The sequence below is a fragment of the Pithys albifrons genome, chromosome 2 (genome assembly GCF_047495875.1).
Source record: "Pithys albifrons albifrons isolate INPA30051 chromosome 2, PitAlb_v1, whole genome shotgun sequence".
In the NCBI taxonomy this organism is placed as follows: Eukaryota; Metazoa; Chordata; class Aves; order Passeriformes; family Thamnophilidae; genus Pithys; species Pithys albifrons.
The window spans coordinates 7,763,279-7,784,908 of NC_092459.1; the positions used below are offsets into that span (position 1 = coordinate 7,763,279).

Below are 21,630 nucleotides of genomic sequence, written 5' to 3' on the forward strand. Positions count from 1 at the left end.
ACAGATGGGCTCAACAGTTTATAGCAGCACATTATTTAATATCCCATTCTAATATAGGTAAAGAAAATACACTCCTACAACTAAATACTCTAGATTGGAGGCTTTCCTAAATAATTGAAAAGCACTCTTCAGAGAAAATTTTGTGGCAATGTGTACAGCCTGCTGTGTGATTCCTCTGCTTTGTCAGCACTTAGGAAAGGTATATTGGGTCCCACTTGGTTGACAGGGCTGTGGTAGTGCCAGGAGCCTTCCTGTACCACATCTCTCAGTGCCATTCCTCCCAGGGAGGAGAAAGTGTTCTAAAGGGAGATAATTTTAAAAAAACAACCAAATGAAACCAAACCAAACCAAACCAAACCAAAAGCGCTCAGCAACTGCTGTCAACTTCCATTCTTTCTCTTCCCAGCCCTTAGAGACTGAAAGACTATTGCATGGCTTAACACATGGTCTTTGCAGATGCTTTGGAAAACAAACCTGTAAGTTCCTTATGAAACACCCCTTCATGACCACATGTTCGGGTTACTCCCTGGTTTCTGTCCTAAAACATGGATCGCCCTCTGTTCTGGGAGGTTGTGCAGATCATCAGCCTGCTATGCTCCTTCTGGCTCTGGGAGGGTTAAATGAACATGCCAGATGTGTGCATTCTCTTAGTCTCTGATATTTGCTAGCTGGAGACTAAGGTACTTCCTCAGACAGAAGAAGCTTCAGTATCCCTCCAACAAGCTGAAGTGTTGCTTGAGCTATAGCTGAATGTTATCCCTCAGAAGTGTACATTTAGAGTAGCCTCTCTCTGGTCATTCATCAACCCAGATAGTCTAATTGCCAGTTCATGGGCTAGGTCCATCTGGCTCCTCCTGCCTTTGCCCTAAGCAATTTATTAGCTGCTTGAGAGGCACAGGCCTTAGGAGCAGCCAAAAGCTCTCCCTGTGTCTGCAAATGGCTCAGTGGTTGGAAATCAACCCTTTGGTGCAGCCACGGTGTGGGAGGTGGGACAAAGTGTGGCTGGGAAACATCTATGATCTGGTTAGGAGCAATTAACTGGTACAGCAGCAGCTGCAAATGATGAAGTGCACAGCTTTCAGTTGCCACTTTCTCTTAAACTCAGTCTGCTCTATCTTGTAATGATGCTCTTTTTTGTGGGCAGCCTTTTGAAGGTGAAGATTGGCTGTATCCCTAATAATTAGGGCCATATCCATACACGGTGAGTCCACAGTATCTCTGGCATTTAAGACATGGTTGATGCTGTACCTGATGAACTGCTGACCTATGAAGTTGCATTTACTTGCAGGCAGACAGCAGGATGCAGATGCAGAGGCTGAAGCTTTGCTTCACACTCTAACCATGGTATAACACTGCCAGGGTTAACTGGGGCAACCGCAGAGAGGAATTTGGCCTGCTGGTCCGTAATTACCCATAACTGATCATTGTGATTGTCTATAATTATCAAGGTCCCACCCAATCTGCAGATCGGTGGCACAGCCGACAAATCTGCACAAGCTGAGTAGCAGGCACACGTTAATTGCCTGGCACAAGTAATTTCTTTATGATGCTCACGACATGGGTCTGCTCCATAACACTGAATAGGGTAGCTGGACATTGTTAGGAGAGAGGGTTTTCAAGTTATGGGCTCCAAAGATCAAATATAGGAAACCTTCTCCTTCTGTGATTGTACTGAACCAGACCCAGGGGTATTTTCAAGGCAAACTGAACCTTGCAATATGTGCCATCCCTGACATTCAGCCCTGCAGATGTTCCCATCTGCAAAGGGAAGGTCCTCTCCTACCAAGTGCCACTGTAATGCATTGGTCGCAGAAAAAACCTCCCTGTGTCTCCTGGGGAAAAGGCCCACTGTAAGAGTAATTTACCGCTCTATCGTCCCATCAATGTCAGAAACCTGTTAAAATTTATTTTCTATCAAACTTTGATTTCTCTTTGCATGCATAATTTTCCTGTGCACATTACAGAGACATGTGATAAATGCCTTTATTGAGCTCTTCTGGCAGCATTAGTCACCTGCCAAAGTGTTCCTCCTGGAAATCTCTGCCGGCATCCCAAACTGCAAACCCAGTCAAAGTGCCAATGTGTGTGTGTGTGGCTTGGCGAATGAAGATTTGGGAAGGGCTGTCCCCACGTGGGTGTGCCCTTCCAGCCTGCGCAGTGGATTTTAGGTGAGGCTCACCGTGCGCAGAACTGGCCCCGCCGTTTCAGTCCTGAGGTTCATCTGCCACGGCTGAGCGAGCTTGGACAGTGCCAGTGAAGTCCTCAGGACTAGAACCTACAGCACCCGGCATTTCCCAGGAGGTCTCCCATCCAAGTACTCATCCGGGGCTGACCCTGCTGAGCTTCCGAGATCTGACGGGATCGGGTGTCAGGGAGGCATTTAACTGCCTTTTTACAGTCTTAGTACACCATGGCTTTGACATCTTGCATGGGTTGAACTTAAATTTTTTGAAGAAGTTGAAGGAGAATGCAGCCTGGTCTCTCATTTACCTGATACCAGCTGTTCTGCTGCCACCTTAGTAAAATATTATTATTCAAAACTAATTTGTATTTGGTAAAACATTGCCCAGCCCTCTCAAGACAGAAGTGCAAATCTCCTGTCTAGACGTGGGTTTTGAAAGCCCTAACTAGTTTGGCTAATGAGGAACGCTGCGATATCAAACCCTCCCTACCTGCTGAGAGGGAAGGAGTTAAGTGTCCTGCTGGTAAAGGAATCCCAACCATTCTTTTGCAACTGCTTTGGACTTGCAGGTCGGTAGGGCTTCCTGCTCTTACTGGTGTGGGAGATTTGGTGCTGCATGCCAAGGTCTTTCTGCTATTTGGGAGGAAAAGTTTTATCACCAGCACTCTCTGTCTCTCTCAGATTTTGCTCTGGCTGTCATGACTGTAAGCCGAGCCCCTGAGTTTTTAATATATTTAGCCTCGAAAATCCTCTTTGAACTAGGAAAAAAGAGAGAATTAAGGCTCAGCTAGAAGGAAGTGTCTTGCCTGAGGTCATCTGGGCTGCTTGTGGCATGGAAGAATTGGAATCTTTCACAGAGAGTAAGACTAAAATCATTAACCTATTCTCTCTTCCCCCAAGGATGCAAAACAATGCAATCATTCTCAAAATATTCTTTTAATCTTTTTTTTTTTAAGGGAAGAGAAAGTGGAGAGGGTTTTAATGCCCATTCAGTAGTTCCACATCAGTCTATCCTGCTGTGGAAGGCTTCTTTGTGATGTTAAATGAGATTCACATTATTCTTCCCAGTATCTTTGTTGTCTGCAGGGTATAACAAGCAGTGAAGCTCAAGGGAATCGCATCAATTTTTATTCTGAGTCTGGCTGACAAAGATATGAACACTTAATTAAGATTTCTTTCATCTCATGAAAATAGCCCTGAAGATCTGAGCCTGACATGAGAGCTGCCAGTGATCCAAGCAAACACAAAGAGCCCAACTGCAAGAACTGCAAGATCTTGGTTGCAACACTTGCCCTCCCTCACAAACCATTTGGACTGAGTGGGATGTAGGTGTTTCTAAACTGATGTCCAAGCTCCAGGAAGTGGGTCTGGCTTTCACTTCTCATCCTAGTACGGTGAATTCCTGGGCAGTCCCGTGGTGTAATGGTGAGCACTCTGGACTCTGGATCACAAGGCCGTGAGTTCAAGTCTCAGCGGAGACCGTACCGGGCAGTTAAAGCCTCCCTGCCATCCGATCCCATCAGATCTCAGATGTTCAGCAGGGTCAGCCCCGGTTAGTACCGGGTGCTGTGATAGTCCCGAGGACTTCCCTGTCACTGTCCAAGCTCGCTCGGCCGTGGCAGATGATGGGACTTAAATGGTGGGGCCAGTTCTGTGCACGCTGAGCCTCACCTAAAAAATCCACTGCGCAGGCTGGAAGGGCACAGCCACGTGGGGAGAGCCCTTCCCAAATCTTCGTTCACAAAGTTTGGCCATACATACATACTGTGAATTCCTGTTTCACACAGGGACACACCAACAGGAAGGAGAGGCTGTGAGCTCCACAGAACAATGTAATCAATTCAGGCATCCATGCAGCAGGAACAGTTGGCTTAGGCTTCCCAAAGTGCCATCTGTGAGAAAACCGATTTTTAAATGACTGATTACAACAAAATGCACATTCTTTCCCTATTTATTTACATGGATGCAAGTATATTGATTAAAATTAGTCCTTTTTCGCTACATTAAATCAGAGTGTTGATAATTAGGCATCTGTGCACAGGGCTGAGGACATTAGGAGCACTAAAGAAACAAACAACAGTTTATAATAGGATCATTACAGCAGTCTTAGCAACACTTACAACATGTTTATTCAAAAATGAAATATGCCCTAAGGAAATAAAAACACCAATTATGGAACGCTGGGGATTTAAAATAAAAAGGTCAGTTTTAAAGCCTTTAAGTAAATAGTTTCAAACAACTCAGTAACAGCTCATGTTTAAAAATAGACTAAGCAGCTAAAACAATAAAATGTGTTAATTGTAGGATCTGGAATATATCAAAAGGACAAGCACAGTCACTATCATTACCTTCTCATTGTTCAGAGTGAAAAAACTCAGTGTTAATACTGACATACAGCTCAGTGTATATATGCACAGCAAATATTTATGGTTCTGTGAGTGTCTCAAATTGATTGCACAGTGCCAAGAAGGACATACTTGCAGCTGCATGTAAAAGGTTAAAATAAACTGTTCATTTCTGTATCAACAACTCAGGTCTGCAGAAACCCTTGGGTCAGGGAAAGTTTATAGGTCCTGCTCTCTGTGGGAACAGATGATTGTGTGTCTAAGTGGTGGAGAAACCTCTTAGCACATACATGGACAAGGGCAGCACTTGGATTCGTACATGTTATTTCTAATTAACATGTGTAGTAACACGTGCAGCACCTGCAGGTTTCAGTGGGACTAATGAAGCATTTCCATTACCCACTCACCAACAGGGACTTGCACTCACCAACGAAGTAAAGCACCTCTGTGGACTGAATTTCACCTCTTCTGTTTTCCCTCTTGTGACACATCCTCTTAGTATAATCTTAATATTATTTAATCCAAGGAATTAACACAAAAGAATAGCAAAAGGGTTCATGTGAACCAAACCTTCTACTGGCTGGATTTCAGCAAAAGCCGTGGGACATCGGCAGTACCTCAAAGCTCCAGGCTCTGCTCAGGTGTTGTGCTTTAGGAATAGCACTTCCCAGCTCAGTGCCCCCATCGAGACTCTCCAAAACCACACACCACTCTCTCTCACCTTCCCTTCCACTCCCGCTTCGTGCTGTGGTGGGATAGAATTAAGAACTGGAGGTACAAAAGATCATGGGTTTGATTGGGGGGACTTAGGCTTATTAATTGATAATGTTATTAATTGATTATCTATCACAGAATTTGCTTAGTTATTATAAAAATCACTGTATAGCATATGGCAAAATTCACAAGGTACAGACCTGTCCTTGAAGATGCCATACCAAGAAACCTCAGAGCCTCTTGTACTAATTAAAACAGCCCAGATACCCTATGAAACTAAGATAAATCAGAAGACATGTCAAAAGAACAAGATAAGTGGAGAAATTCGCCAATTAGACCAGTTACAGTTGCCAAAAGAGCCGGTTTGAAGCAGTTTTGAGCAAAAGGTAAAAAGTTCACGTGAGGAAGAGTACTGACTTCATCCCCAAAGGCCACCAGAGACCCCTGCCCGGAATCACCAGGAGGAAAAGCGCAGGCGCAGCAAGGAGTGGCACGGGGTGGAGAAAATGATAATCAGTTCTTGAAACTCATTATACTAACCCTGCCTTCTCTAAGAAAATAATGATTATGCATGAAGAAATAATAAATATGTCTAACTTGCATATAAACCAGTGTGAACTCGACCAGATGTGCATGTTTTTGGAGGAGCCATCCCCCATACACCCGGGCCTGGAATAAATGCACTTCTCTATAACCTCACTGGATACAGAGTCTTCTTTCCACAAATCAGGTTGAGATATGAACAATTTACTGGCAACAGCAATGAGAAAAGAAAACTAACAGTAACAGCAACAATAGTCATGACAGAGAGTATATGAAAAGAAATGATTCATAAGGAAAAAAACACCCCCTGGAAGTGAGAATCCCTTTGCCTTGGGAAGAACCCCCTCTCCTGAAAGGGTTTCCTGTGCCCCCAGCAATGCCTTGAGGTGGCACAGAATAGTCTGTGAGGTACTACAGAATAACCTGCATGTCTTGGCCATGCCCCTCCCAGCTACTGCAAAAATTAACCCTGGCCTGGCCTGAACCAGGACATCAGGAGACATTACTCCTGGTTTTATTTTGAAAGTAAAGGTTGTCCCATAATCACAGAATCAATTAGGTCGGCAAAGGCCTGTGAGATAATCAGGCTGAACCCGTGACCAAAACCCACCATGTCAACCAGACCATTGGGCAGTCTTTCCTTAAACACCTCCAGGGATGGTGACTCCATCACCTCCCTGGGCAGCCCATTCCACCATCGAATCACTCCTGTGAGGAAATGGCTCGTGATGCCCAGCCTAAACCTCCTCTGGCACAGCTGGAGGCCATGTCCTCTTGTCGTACTGCCTGGGAGAAGAGGATGCACCCCACCTGGCTACAACCTCCTTTCAAGTAGTTGTAGAGATCAGTGAGGTCACCGCTGAGCTTCCTGTTCTCCCTCGGCGGCTCCTCACAGACTCACAGTCCAGACCCTTCCCCAGCTCCGCTGCATTTCTCTGGACCTGCTCCAGCACCTCAATGCCTTTCTTGCAGTGAGGGACGCAGAACTGCACACGGCGCTCGAGGTGCCGCTCACCAGAGCCGATAACGCCGCACCCTCGCCCGAGGGGTGCGGGAGGGCCGGACCGGACCCAACATGGCGGGCACAACCCCGCCCCGCCCAAGGTGCGGCCCCGCCCCCGCAGGTGAGCGCGAGGAGTCGCTCCCGGGGCTGCCGTGATTGGTCCTCGGCGCCGCCGATCACCCGTTGCCGCGGCAACTCAGGCCCGCCCCTCGACCCGCTCTCGGCGTCTGATTGGCCAGCGCGCGCGGTGACGTGTGCGCGGGGGTTTTACGGCCCCGGCCTCGGGAACTGCCTGGAGAGGGCGGGTGGTGGGTCAGGCGGTTGGGCCTTTGCGTTGCCGCCATGACGTTCAAGCGTAGCCGGGACCGCTTCTACAGCACCCGCTGCTGCGGCTGCTGCCATGTGCGCACCGGGACCATCATCCTGGGCACCTGGTACATGGTGAGCGCCAGGGGCGGGCGAGGGGGCCGCCGGGGGGGTCGCTTGCAGCGCGCGTGCGCGGCGGGTCCGAGGGGAGGGGGGGAACCGGCGATCGCGTGGCCGCGCTGGGGGCCGGGGGGCTCCCGCTCCCTGGGAGGGTTCCCTTTCCCGAGGGGCTCCCCTCGCCCGGGGAGGGTTCCCTTTCCCGAGGGGCTCCCCTCGCCCGGGGAGGGTTCCCTTTCCCGAGGGGCTCCCCTCGCCCGGGGAGGGTTCCCTTTCCCGAGGGGCTCCCCTCGCCCGGGGAGGGTTCCCTTTCCCGAGGGGCTCCCCTCGCCCGGGGAGGGTTCCCTTTCCCGAGGGGCTCCCCTCGCCCGGGGAGGGTTCCCTTTCCCGAGGGGCTCCCCTCGCCCGGGGAGGGTTCCCTTTCCCGAGGGGCTCCCCTCGCCCGGGGAGGGTTCCCTTTCCCGAGGGGCTCCCCTCGCCCGGGGAGGGTTCCCTTTCCCGAGGGGCTCCCCTCGCCCGGGGAGGGTTCCCTTTCCCGAGGGGCTCCCCTCGCCCGGGGAGGGTTCCCTTTCCCGAGGGGCTCCCCTCGCCCGGGGAGGGTTCCCTTTCCCGAGGGGCTCCCCTCGCCCGGGGAGGGTTCCCTTTCCCGAGGGGCTCCCCTCGCCCGGGGATTGTTCCTTTTCCCGAGGGGATCGGGGGATGCTGCACAAAGGGGTTTTGGGGGTCCCCTGGCCTCGCTCGTGTCCCTCTCGCTTCCCGGGGTCTCCTTCGGGCTTGCCAAGCCCGGTTGTCCGCCGGCGGTCTCCCTTTTTGTGGTTGGGAAAAGGAAGTGAAGGGGAAGTTCAGAGCGCATAGTCAGGGTCTCGGAGGGGTTGTGTTACTGTTCCCTCTCGCGGGTTGGAGGGTTTGAGGCTTTTAAAGATTACTGAGCGTGCCCTTGGTAAGGGAGGAGAGTTGGGGCAGATTGTAATTTGGGATATGTTATAGAAGGATGAACTGTGGTGCCCCTGAGTGGTGTGTAACCTCACAGAGGAAGGTGTCTCAAAAATGGGCATTTCTTCTGCGTGTTGAAGAGTTTTGTGGCAGGGGAAGTTCCCGGTTATTCCGTACTCTGTTCTCAGCGTCGAAGTTGAGGAGCAATGGAAACAAATTTAGCTCCCAAAACACCTCTTTGCTTTCTGACTGGTGAGTGCTTTCTCTCTGAGAGTGGTAGTGAAGGTGAACTATTATAGATTAGTTCTGAACTAGGGTGTAATAGATTTGTGAAAACAGTACCAGCAAGTTAAAGCCCTGGAGCTGCCCTTAGTTCCCTTAAAGGGAACTCGAGTTCCCCTTTATTGAAGTGATTTCCTCATCCTTCCTTCTGCTTACCCTGGTGGGCAGTATAAATGAGAGGATAGTTTACAAAATCTGCATCATAACCCTTCCGTTCTCCTGAAGCTGTAACCAAAGCCTGTATTCTATTTTACCCTTCCCCAGACTGTAAAAAATAGACAATGCTGAATTTTAATGTGGTGATGTGACAGACCTGTGCACAGAAACTGATTTTATGGGCATGGGGATTTGAGTTCAGAGAGTTTATGGTTTGTCTTCAGCGAGTACAGGGAGATCCTTTACTCTTATGCATTTTGATCCTTTGATTGGCAAAGAAAAAAAAAAAGGAAAATCAAACCAAGTGGCCAGAGAGAGGATAGGGGGCTGGAAATGTAGCAAAACTCTAGGAAAAAGGATGTTTCTTTTTCCTAAAAAAAATGGCAAAAAAGTCATGGTGCTCATTAAGTTCTGTTTTTAGTTCATTTAAAATAGAAAAATAAATGTTCATTGTTGTCTTCGGAATCAGACTTGTTTTGGAAACCTGCAAAACCTCCGGAAGTTTTACCCTATGCTGATGGATGGAATTCAAGAATATGCTTCTGGTGCCTCAAGTAGAAGCACAAATCGTTAACAGTGAGAAAACGCTGATCCTTCTTATGGATCAGCAACACCTCGCTGGCTTCCCCACCTCGTTTCCTGTTCGCAGGAGTGTCTGTAAACCCAGGAACTCGCTGGGGGTGGAGGACAGGGATGTATTTCTGTGGCCACAGACCTGGTAGTGCTTCCAAGCTTCTACGTCTTTATCTGTGCTTATGTTTCGTCTTGTTGCCTGGATGCAGAACCTCTTTCTTCTTTCTGAACGTGTTCTAGCGACGGTGAGGAGTCCATCGGGCACCCCCAAGGCTGCAGCTCCAGGCACGGTTGGGCTTTGATCTTGTGCAGCGACACAGTTTGCTGAAGGAAAAAGGAGAGTTGAGTTCAGGGTAGCAGGGAGCAAATGGAGTGCTTCACAGCTGTGCTTTTCTATAAAAAGTGTATATAAAATGTATCATGCTTTGTTAAACTATGCATTGAAAATTTTTATGCAGTTCTTCCCCACTGTCACCTGGGAAAAGGGGAAGGAAGGACTTTTAAGCCTAACAACTGTTGGTTGTTTGAGCTGAAATAAGGTCCTACCATGAAGTCTTAGGTGGTCTTGACTAATGCTTTAAATCAGAATTCAGCTATATTTTATACCTTTTTGAAGGCAAAGTGCAGTTTGGACAGTGAAAATTAAACTTACCTATCTGCTGCCAAATTAAAAAAAAATTAAATGGCCCAGACTATGTCAGGTTGTTCAGACATGTTAATTAATGCACAATTTAAGTACAGCACTAACTTTAGTCTTTCAGATTCTCATGAGAACTATTTCTAAATCAGTTTAAAAATCTGTGCATGTAAGTTACAGTAGGACAAATAGTTTTCTGTGTAGGGTGGTATTTTTTGGTTTATGGGTTTGGTGAGGCTTTTGTTCGTATTTTGTGTTTTTTGTCGGTTTGGGGTTTTTTTTGAAGGAGGTGTAGCTTTTTGGTGGGAGGGAATGTTTTAGTTCAAGAATAGCTTTGTGTTCCTGTGCAGTGCAGTCCTGAAGGAATTTGATACCTAACATAAAATGGAGTCTCATAATAATCTACTCCAGATGTTTTAGTAAGATAAGAGTTTTGTCTACTTAATACATGCGTGTTATCTTATGTAACTGTTTCTTCAATCATTTTGTATTCCTTGCTTATTTTATGCTCTTAAATCTTGCATCTAATTAACTTCTCCACACTAAAATAGTTGTATTGCTGTCCTTGCTGAGCCCTTCTGCAAGTTCAGCGAAAACAAGCTCGTTACTTCTAAAATGTCTGCAGTTGATGCTGGGTGATGTTCAGCGCGCTGCATTCCAGGGGCTGCTGCTGCTCGTGATCGGTAACGCTGCAGCTGCAAAAGGATGAGCTGAGGATACTTCAGTGGAATCGTGCTTGAGGTCCAGGACCGATACAGCTTTGTTTGCTCTGCAACACCCACTGCTGTTCTGTGTAGGAAGGGAAAAGAAACCTCCTGTTCCTCGCTCTGTAATTGCAAATGTGGGGCTTTGAAGTTTGTTTCTTCCTGTAAACTTTCATATGAGGCACAGCGCTTTCCAGAAACCGGAAGCACGAACACTGCCCTGGCAAAAATGGGATCAGAGTTCAGTAAACAGTCTAAAAGCGATAGCATTGTTTTGGAAGGAGAGGCTGGGGCGTTCTGGCAGCAACTTCAGTGTGGAGTCAGTGATGCAACTGCTGCTGGTCAGCAGGAGGCTCAGGGGGTCTCTGGAGTAATTTGTTCACTGAGCAGAAATGAGGGAATATAATTGGCCTCAGTGTAACACTGACAGTACAAAAGGCTCTGAAGTACAAGCCCTATGGGGAGAGGCTGAGGGAGCTGGGGTTGTTTAGCCTGGAGAAGAGGAGGCTCAGAGGTGACCTCATCACTGTCTAGAACTACCTGAAGGGAAGTTCTGGCCAGGTGGGGGCTGGTCTCTTCTCCCAGGCACTCAGCAACAGGACAAGGGGGCACGGGCTTAAGCTCTGCCAGGGGAAATTTAAGTTGGATATCAGAAAAAAATTCTTTCGAGAGAGTGCTCAGGCATTGGAATGGGCTGCCCAGAGAGGTGGTGGATTCCCCATCCCTAGAGATTTTTAAACGCAGATTGGACGTGGTGCTGAGTGCCATGATCTGGTAAATGGACTGGAGTTGGACCAAGGGTTGGACTCGATGATCTTGGAGGTCTTTTCCAACCGAATCGATTCTATGATACTCCATTTAAAATTACTCTTTTTCAATTTTTATTACTTCGATATAATAAACCAAAGCAAATCTGAAACTCTGTGCTGGTTGGGTTTTGTTTGTTTGGTGTTTGTTTTTGTTTTTTTTTTCTCAGAAACTTGTTTAGGGACAAGTATTGCAGAAGCGAGAGGAAGATGAGAAAGTGTAGTGCAAAGAAATTTCCCTCTTTCCCCTTATAAAAGGAAATAAGTAAATTACAAGTAGGAGTTTTTGGTTTTGTCCAAGTCACTGAGTGCTTGGGGAAACCTGGACTTTGTGTTCAGGCCTCCTCAGAGATGAAGCCCTTTCATGATAAGGCATCAAGTGTATACCATGGAGATGGAACTGGCTAATTAAAAAGTTAATGGTTTTTAATAGACCCACAGTCTTTTGAGTTCTAATCATATGAGGAGCTAATATTTTTGTTACCAGTGTGTAACAAATGATGACTTTCTACTTGGTTACCAGCTATTTGATTGTGAAATTTTGATGCAAGCTACACCAAACTGGTAAGCTCAGCCATCCCAAATATGAAAAGTAAAATATTACAAAATTAAGATTTTTTTTTCATCTTCATGGAACCATGTTTTGCATAGAAGTTTGAACATGCATTTTGTAATTCCTTTTAAATTACTTTTGATTTCCTGGCAAAAAAAAGATGAGGATGGAGCCTACTGTGATTTCTGCACTATTTACTGAGTTCTGTCTTCTCAGGGTTGGTGAGAGGTTTTTTGAGGCAGAAGTGGTGGTGGTGGTGTTAATCCTCTTATTACACCAATGTGTACACAAGTGATGTTTTTTCCTGTTTTTTTCTCCATGTAGACATTTGTGAACCTACACTTGATTTGCAGTGGGTATGTACTTAGGTGCTTTGCAGTCCAAACCATGCTCTTGATGCCTTTTACGTTTATTGTTGAGTTCAAACAGGCCTTGCTGCCTTGCTGTTATCAAATTTCTGTTAAAGAATGGAAGTAGTTAAAATACAGGCTCTGGCTCTGTAGCTCTTAATTGAAATCCATATGTTGATGTGTTGAATTGCTCAGTGCTGTGATAGGTTCATAAACAGCAACAATGGAGTACTGGAAACCCTGGGATGTTAATTGGCAGATGCTTTGGTTGGTTGTTTTTGTTTTGATTTTTGTTTAAAGTTACTGTTTTTATTCTGTCTCATTGATTCTAATAGATTGGATTTTGAATGACTTTATCATCTCTTTTTCTTGCATCATTTCAGGTTGAAAAAAATAAATCTTTAATACTGTGAACTGTGCTCAGGAATTAGTGAAATTACTAAGAACTTCTGGATGCTAAATTTGGACACGGGTGGGACGAAAATAAAAAAAGAAGTGACAGATGTGGAATTAGTCTCAAAATTCCAAGGCATTCAAGTTCTTCAGTACTTGTGTTGTAACTCAAGTGCTGCTTGCTCTTTTCCTTGAGGGAGACAGCCTGTCATAGCAGTTAAACTCATGCCTGTGTGTAAACAATACATAACTCAGCTATAACTGAGCATGTCCTTTTGTGCTTTATGAAGCAGAGATTAATGTTTGCACTGCCAGAGACCGGTACCTGTACACAGCTTTTTAAAACAAGAATAGAGCAGGAAGGTATTTTCCAACATACATCTTGATACCTCCAGTTCACTCATGAGGAGTAGGACATGGAAGGGTTGAAAATGCAGAGAGCAGAAAGCCTGAGTACAGAAGGGTTGGACAGGTGAGAGATTATAGTGTTCTATACATGTTACCAATGGTGAAGCAAAATAAAATATGTAGACAAGTGGCAGATGAGCAACTTGACAGTTTACTCTGTAGGAAGTGTCGTGCTGGGGGGAGCTGTGCTCACTGCAAGGATAAAGGTGTTCGTGGCTGATCCTAGTTCTTTGCTGCCAGCAGTGCTAGCCACTCTATTGTATGTTCCAAGGCATAAAATAGTCTACAAGTGACTCAAAGTAGCTGAAATTCCAGTAAGTTTGTGTAATACATGATGAGATGATTGAATTACTACAAAAGGGACTGGAGCACAAGCCCTATGGGGAGAGGCTGAGGGAGCTGGGGTTGTTTAGCCTGGAGAAGAGGAGGCTCAGAGGTGACCTCATCACTGTCTAGAACTACCTGAAGGGAAGTTCTGGCCAGGTGGGGGTTGGTCTCTTCTCCCAGGCACTCAGCAATAGGACAAGGGGGCACGGGCTTAAGCTCTGCCAGGGGAAATTTAAGTTGGATATCAGAAAAAAATTCTTTCCAGAGAGAGTAATCAGGCATTGGAATGGGCTGCCCAGAGAGGGGGTGGATTCACCATCCCTAGAGATTTTTAAACGCAGATTGGACGTGGCACTGAGTGCCATGATCTGGTAAATGGACTGGAGTTGGACCAAGGGTTGGACTCGATGATCTTGGAGGTCTTTTCCAACCCAATCGATTCTATGATTTAAAAGGACTAGCTTTGATTTCACTTAAGGGTTCTTACATTAGAAAGTGTAAGCAAGCTTTTATTACCACAGTATCTTTAAACCTTGGGAAAAAAAAAAGAAAAACCCAATAAAATAAGGTGAATCTCAAAAGCTAAAACTTCTTATAAATGTTCAAAAGCTTTTTTTCCTTACTGAAAACTTCAGTAATTGTACCTAGACTTGCCATTATTACTATTATTGACCCCTGGAATTAGGGCAGTAAAAGAAATAGCTGACAAATATTCTGAAGTTGTGAGAAACTGCACACCATTTTGGTTTTTTTCCTTTTGAGGCTGATCCTGCTGGTGGTGGTGACTGCACAGAATACTGATTGGAAAATGTCTGCTGCCCAAAAATACCATCAGGGCTTTTTTTGTTATGCAACCTTTGGCACGTCTCTCCAGATATTAGTAACAGAAACTATGCCCCTGTAAGTCTTGAATAGGTTGTAAATGCTGTGAAGGCAATTTTACAGAGGCTTAAGCTACTTCTGATTCTTTGAGCTCTTACTGAAGGCATTTCTGGTATGTACCAGAATGGGGTTACAGAAGTAGTGGCAGTGTCAGGGAGGAGAAGGGCTGGTGAGCACACAGCCTGTGCTGAATGCTTACAGATTCTGGAGTTCAGTCTTTGTGTGAGGCTTTTTTACTTCCCCTGTGTTTGTATAGCCTCTCTGATAAGGACTGTTGAGGTTTTAATAAATTCTCTAGGAAGGGGAGGGAGATAGTTCTTCCCAGCTTGTATTAAAGCTGTAACAGGGCAGAAACTCAGTACCTTATTTGTGTGTTAAATTTACTCAATTTGTTACAGAAAGTGGAAACTTTACAAATGTTCTTGTTGTGTCTCTTGTACCTTTACCTTCCTGGCCTCTTTTAACTGTTTTCGGCTTTCCAATTAAAAAAATCTCTCCATTCATCATGCAACATCAGCTTAATTATGTCATTTGGATGCCTACTATCCATCCAACTTTATCCATCTCTTAATTTGCAAAGTTATTTTGTTGTGATTCACTAAACCTAGCAAGGGTCCAGTGTTCTTTGATTGTTTTGGTAGAGGTTTAACTACATCAGCTTGAAATTTGATTGTAAGTTGGCCTTCCCCCCCAAAAAAAAGGTATAGACAAAGCACAAAGAGTCTTTCTAACTGAAATAAAAGATGATTAGTGTGTTGTGAAAAGAAGATCCTGGCTGTTGCATTGCAAATAACCTTGAGGTAACTGTGATCTCTCTCAGGTGGTGAACTTGCTGATGGGCATCTTGTTGACAGTAGAAGTGACTCATCCCAATATAGTGCCAACAGTTGATATCCAGTATGAAGTCATCGGGAATTACTACGCTTCAGAGAGAATGGCTGGTAGGTCTATAACTCAGCTGGCTGATGAGAAAATAAAGCAGTGTCATGGTGGATTTGCCTTACACTAGTGTGTAATATGTGCATTGAGTTTTTAAATATGGTTGTCCTCTGAATTTCTTTTAAATTATTCTGGGATTAAATTCTTCTACAGGAATAAAAAGAAGGAACTTTATGGAATATTTTTACCTCATATTATGCCTAAACATCTCAAACAACAAGGTTTCTGAAGACTTTCTGGCTTTCTAATGCTTTGATTAATAATATGGAACATACTTAATTCATTTTCTTCATAAACATTTACTGTCTTTGCTGTCTCAGTAAAACAAATGGCAGAAAACAAGTTTTAAAGACTTATTTCAGGAATTTTTGGTGATCTTCCTAGATTTAAGGAAAGAGCTTAGAGCTATTGTGTATAAGTTTATTAAGAGGAAAACCATGATATCTTTCTAAGTGGAAGATTTCAGACACCAAGTATTTCAGTGAAACCAAAGTATTTCTCCAGTAAGTTTCCCCTGCAGAAGAAATGAAAGAGAAAGTAGCATGAGCAGAATTAAACCTACCTTTCACCTTGTTCCTGATTGAGTGTATGATGTGTACAGATGTAATTGGTGTCAAGTTTTGTCTGTAATGACCAAACTTTTTAACTATTGTATTTGTAAACTTCTGCATATGCTTTTTTTCTCTTGCTTTTAAATGTACAAGAATGTTTTGTGTTGCACTTCTAATATGCCTTGTCTTAGTCTGTTGTAATGTATGAAAATGTAGGGAAGGTCAGATCCAGTGGAGCAAAGAATAAATACTGCACCACAAATCGGGGTTTCGAGTGCTCTGTGTTAATTGTTCATGAGCTGAGTTGAGGATCTGCCAGTTCTGGCCTGTGACCATAACTCACATTTATTAGCAATGAAATAAGAGTGTGAGAAAGGACCAAATGCCTGATAAAGCCAAGATATGAAGTAAAATTACAGCAGATGTCTGCAATGTGCCATATATTATTCTGTGATGAGTGTTGGTGTACTTGGTAGCCACCAGTTTAGTCAAAAATGCACCTGAAACTAAAGGTGTAAAATGTCTGTCACATGATTTTGACTTAAAGATCCTTGTTTCCCATGTTGGGATCTGGGCTAGAAGTTATTTGTGTGCATGAAGAAATATTACAGGTTTTATTTTACATGTGGATAATGTGAGTAATAAATCCTCAGAAGAAAACCACAGTTGTTGGTGATTGCTGAGCTTAGTTCTGATGGACATAGTGCATTTCAGACACAGCGAGGGGGGGCCTCTTTCTTGATGTGTGTCTGTAGATATTATTTTTTACTGAATTAGATACATAAGTGCTTCTACAGTGTGTCTTGTGAAATCAATTTCAGACTAGAAAGTTTTCTCAGATCTCTTTTTTCCAAGCATGGGAACCACAAAAGTTTGGCTTTAATATTGCCAAAAAACCCATTTATTTACCACATCTATAGACTTTCAATCTGGTTTCTTTCTCTGTGTTTAAAAAAGGAGAACAACTACAATCTAACTCATGGAAAGCAGCTGCGTGTCTGTGATCAGTAATTGTGCACAAGGAGAATCTTTATCATGCAGTTTCCATGAGTGTCCTGAATTTTGCTACAAGCTGGCTTCTGTTCAACTGCCCTTTCTTGTAAATAATGGGATAGGGATACCTTCCACACAGTGATTTCCTGTTTTCCCCAGTGTTAGTGAAGGGGCAGTGCTGCTCCCACTGCCAGTGGCCGAATTACATAACCAAACCCTTTTCAAGTGTAAAGGTTGATAGTGGGTTAGCTTCACTTAAGATTCTTTCCAGTTGTAAGGTTAATTACTCACATACTTTTAGCACTGACACATACTGCAAATCACATTATTATTCTGTATTACTATCAAGCTATGTCAGGCTTCTAATAATGTGTCTGAGCTTTACTCAGGCTTTTGATTAAGGCAGAGGGATTTTTTTTCAAATTCTTGTTGGTTTTTTTTGAACCAGATCTTTTTCTGTTTGTCCAGATTTGAGTTACTCTATTCAGCTGCTGGTTTGCACAGATGAACCAGCTGAGAACAAATCATAGTAATGGACAGAGCTTGAGTGCCTGTCAGTTGCAGTGAGAGAACTCCAGGAAATACTGATGCTTATTGTTTTTCTTTTAATCCAGAAAATGCCTGTGTTCTGTTTGCTATCTCCCTCCTCATGTTCACAATCAGTGCAATGATGGTGTATGGTGCAATTGCTGTAAGTATTTTTATAGTCCATAGTTTTAAACTTGCTACTTGAATTTTTAACCAAACAACTTACAGGCTGCTGTTTTGTTTTTTTATATATATATCTTAGCATCGTGTAGGCTGGCTGATCCCATTTTTTTGTTACCAACTCTTTGACTTTGTGCTCAGTTGTCTGGTTGCCATCAGCTCTCTAACCTACTTGCCCAGAATCAAGGATTACCTGGATCAGTTGGTAAGTGTTCAGTTCAAGTTGATATTTTACATTTGAAATTTGTTTGGTTTAGTTGGATCAGTGACTGAGCTGCAGTTCCCTTCCTGTGAATATGAAAGATGAATTCAGCCTGTAGCAGCCATAGGTGGTTATGAGAATGGGAGCTTATCAGAGGAGGAAGGGCCAAAGGTATTATTGCTCCTGAAAAGGAAAGCCAGGGAGAATAAAAAAAGAATTGAGATGGGAATTGGTTTAAACTGTGTTGGCTACAAGTGGACTTGAAGAGGCTCTGTGGCAAATTTACTGCAGAGTAAAAATGCGCTGACCCTTCCTTGATAGGCAAGGGGAGGAAAGTATGGGAAAGGACTGATAGGAGGTAAGGTCCTACAGCATTATGGGATGGAATCTGAGACTGAGGTTTCCTTTTTGCATTCTCTGTGGCTATTCTTATTTTGCAACATTACTGTCGTAAGGAAACTGAATGGAATTCTCATTAACACTGCCAGTGTTTTAATTGCAAGAAGACTTAATGGATAAAATGCACTGTCAGTTAACAGGGGTCACAAGGTCTCTCTGGCTGGTGTTTAGATCTGATCAAGTAGATGTTTAAAAAGAAAGTCCTTTTTAAAACTGATCAAGTTAGATTGGTGTGGGAGAGAGGCTTTGTTACTGTAGTCAGGGAAGGTAAAGTCTGAAGTTTGCAGATGCTCTCTCTTTTGTTCTTAAGTTTGGGGGAAACTCTTTTACCTTTCTACTCTGCACACATGTATGTTACAGGTCAACTTACGGGAGATCATTAATAGTAAGTCATTAAAGAGTTGTAGAGGACCATAAGTACAAATTCTGTGCTGGAGAAGTGTAAAAGTAAATTTTGTGGATATCCTTATTAGCATGAGACTGATGAAGTGACTGAGGACCCGAACAGTGCTACAGTGACCTGTTCTTGCAGAACAGAGGCAGGATAAATGCTGGGCTTTGTGGGAGCGTAGAGATGAAACTAATGAGAAACAGAACTTTTTGTTTCTGGAGGAGTAGTTTATGCAACAGTTTGTTTCATTTGGTTCGAAGTTTGGATGTTTTTGTATCATATTTGAATGTGCAGCATTCATTCTTATCTTCTCCTTTTCTCTCCCTTCCCCTTTTTTTCTAACTAGCCGGATTTCCCTTACAAAGATGATCTTCTTTCCTTGGACTCCAGCTGTCTCTTGTTTATTGTTCTGGTGTTCTTTGCCTTATTTATCATTTTAAAGGTAAGTTTAAGCATGTGTCTGTTTCAAGAGTTAGTAAATATTAAGATGCTTTCAATCTGAGTTAATTCTGAATGCTGAATTCAGAAGCCAGCTGGCTTGTTAATGCTGAGGTAAGAACTTCTTTGAGCAGAATTTTTAGGATGTTCAGTTATAGTGTGACTTAGGTCTAATATTTTGTGTACTGGTGTCTTCAGCTAATTTGTGTGTCTGCAGTGGGGCGTGTTTATGCAGCTCTGCCCCTCCTGAGTAGGAAGTAGGAACGCACAAAGGCTTCAAATACCATCTTTCCCTATGTGGAGATAATTTTTTAATATTTGTAATTAAGCTTGTAGTGAAACAATACTGAGTTACAGCATGCAAGTTTCTAAACAAGACTTTTAAAATCTCCCAATGTGCCAAAGAAACCAGGATACGTGTTTTGAAAGATGATGGAATGAGGAAATGCATGGTTAATTCAGTTGCATCTTCCTTCTGAAGGGTGTGTGATTACCAGTTTATTTTCGCTTTGAGGATCTAAGTACAGAGACGTTCATTTGAATTACAAAAACTCTTTGCCAGACAAAGCATATTAGAGAAAATGAATTGATAATATACATTGGCCTGATAACATCCTTTCATTTCATCCAGATTGCATTTAACTAAAAATGAAGTAATGAAAAATTAATTCTACTAATTTTCTGTACATTATCCAAGAGCAATATCTCACTGGGGGAAGTGAAAGCCTAATACAGTAGATAACTTTTTTGTGTAGATTGGGAAATTCAATACCTCTTGTACAGCCAAGTGCTAACTTGCCAGTGAAAGATTTGGAAACATTGTTACACAAATCAGTAATTAAAAAAAAAACCTAATCATCATCAGGTCATGATGGTGTGTCTTTCTACAGCAGTCAGTGTTGACTCAAAGTCAAGCTACTTTGCTCTACCATCATTTTGCTGTCACCCCAGATGTGTGTTTGAGTCCTTTCCTTTACACTGGCAGTGAGCTGGACAAATAGTGCTACCTCAGGGGTGAATGGGATTGTACTGTTGACCTGTCCTCCTCCTGGCAGGTTTAGACTGAGATCCAAAAAAGCATAAACCAGTTGGTGATTAATTTGATTAGCACTGCTGAGGCAGAGAAAGATTAGTTGAATGGATCTGTGAATTCTGTTGCTAAAACCTATGCAGTTTATCCTCTGTGAGTCACTGTGACAGCAAAGCTAAATGAGGAAGGAGCAATAGGTATGTGGCCAGGTCTGTGAAACGGCAACCATTCATCAGATATATAATGCCTAAGTTGATTTTTGCTCCTTTATGTCATAGGAATGTAATCAAGCATCTAATTTCTGACTCAGCCAATGCATAGGAGGTCTTTAAAATGAGAAATCTCTCTTCTTTCAGGCATATCTAATTAACTGTGTATGGAACTGCTATAAATACATCAGCAACAGAAATTTGCCAGAGATTGCTGTGTACCCTGCTTTTGAAGCTCCTCCACAGGTAAAACCTCTTTCTGAGATAAAAGGCACCAGCATAGTTTAATTTTTAAGTAGAAAATCACCATATCCATGTATGTTTCCAAGCCTTGTGTGGCTTTCTAAAGAAAGACTGGAAAGATCAAAAATGTTATTACAGCAGCTAGTTTTGTGGGTTATTTCTTAGTTACATTCTGATAGTGCCTAAAGCAGTAAAGTCAATAGAGACAAGTCTTTGAATGTTTTTCTTGTAGAGTGAAGGTTTGATTGCACCAGTCCAAACCCTCCTTGCTGCTTTGCAGAGCCAGGAGGCATTGGGGTGGAATGAATGACCCAGGGTTAGGCTCAGCAGAGCAGTAAACTGCTCCTGCACCTTCTTTCACTTCCTCATTTTTTTAGTAGAAACAGCTGTAAGTTCTTAAAAACTTCTGCCTGCAACAGAGGATTAAGTTGATGATGGGGCCTGTATGTTTTAGTTCTGTTTTTCTTGTTTTCTGATTTTCAAACCTTTATTAATCACTTTAAATGTCTTCTCTTTAGTATGTTCTGCCAACCTATGAAATGGCAGTGAAGATGCCAGAGAAGGAACCTCCACCTCCCTACATACCTGCCTGAAGCAATTTTTATGTTAATTAACATCTGTACCAGCTTCCTGGAGGTTTTGTCTTTTAATCTTGCAAAACTGCTTAAGTAATAGAACTATTCAGGGCTTTTAGGAGCAAACCGTTCTGTTTAAAATGTTTGATATAAAGTTACTAAGCAAAACACATCTGAGAGTGATCTTTTTTGCTTTAATTTTTGTTCTCCTTAATGCTCTTAAACATTTTATTGCCTTAGGGCCTTACACTGCAAGAACTTATGCATGTGACTAACTTGTGGCTTTTAATAATAACCAACGGAGCCACTCTGTTTGAAGTTAGCTACAATTATAAGTGTCTGCAGGATCGTGCCCTTAATTTATATTAATTTTTTGTAAGGTAGTTCATAAAGACAATCTGATCGTGCAGCAAAATGACAGTTTGCCTTTATCCATTTTTTTGGAAGGGGAGGGGTTTGAATGTGGTATATACGTGACTTTTTTTACTTTGCACTTTTCTCATACATTATCTTACCTTTTACTGTGGGTTTTTTTGTTATCCTATGTCTTGAAACAGTATTTTTGAGAACGAAGTGAGGATGGCACAGGAGTTCTAATTACAATGTGCTGTGAATGCAAGAAAAATAAACAGAAATGTGGAAGATGGTTGCATGCTTCTAATCTTCTATGTATTTTCCTCTTTGTGATAAATGATACTTAAATAAATCTTTTACAAAATGTTTACCAGTAGCCTTGGT

General features: G+C 43.2%; 1 protein-coding gene across 1 annotated transcript; it reads left to right on the forward strand.

Moving 5' to 3' along the window:
• Nucleotides 1–7,048: 7,048 nt before the first annotated feature.
• LAPTM4A (lysosomal protein transmembrane 4 alpha) lies at nucleotides 7,049–21,614 on the forward strand. Its single transcript, XM_071548296.1, has 7 exons — nucleotides 7,049–7,228; nucleotides 15,035–15,155; nucleotides 17,312–17,388; nucleotides 17,488–17,610; nucleotides 18,744–18,839; nucleotides 20,222–20,320; nucleotides 20,836–21,614. Exons 1-7 carry the CDS (start codon nucleotides 7,130–7,132, stop codon nucleotides 20,908–20,910), a joined length of 690 nt encoding a protein of 229 aa, XP_071404397.1. The 5' UTR covers nucleotides 7,049–7,129; the 3' UTR covers nucleotides 20,911–21,614.
• Nucleotides 21,615–21,630: the final 16 nt, after the last annotated feature.

Bases quoted from the DNA above. Each gene is read 5' to 3' on its own strand.
- LAPTM4A (XM_071548296.1), top strand. From the start codon at position 7,130: ATGACGTTCAAGCGTAGCCGGGACCGCTTCTACAGCACCCGCTGCTGC. The intron at 17,389-17,487 runs GTAAGTATTTTT...TATATATCTTAG, and splicing joins TGGTGTATGGTGCAATTGCT to CATCGTGTAGGCTGGCTGAT. The intron at 20,321-20,835 runs GTAAAACCTCTT...TCTTCTCTTTAG, and splicing joins CTTTTGAAGCTCCTCCACAG to TATGTTCTGCCAACCTATGA.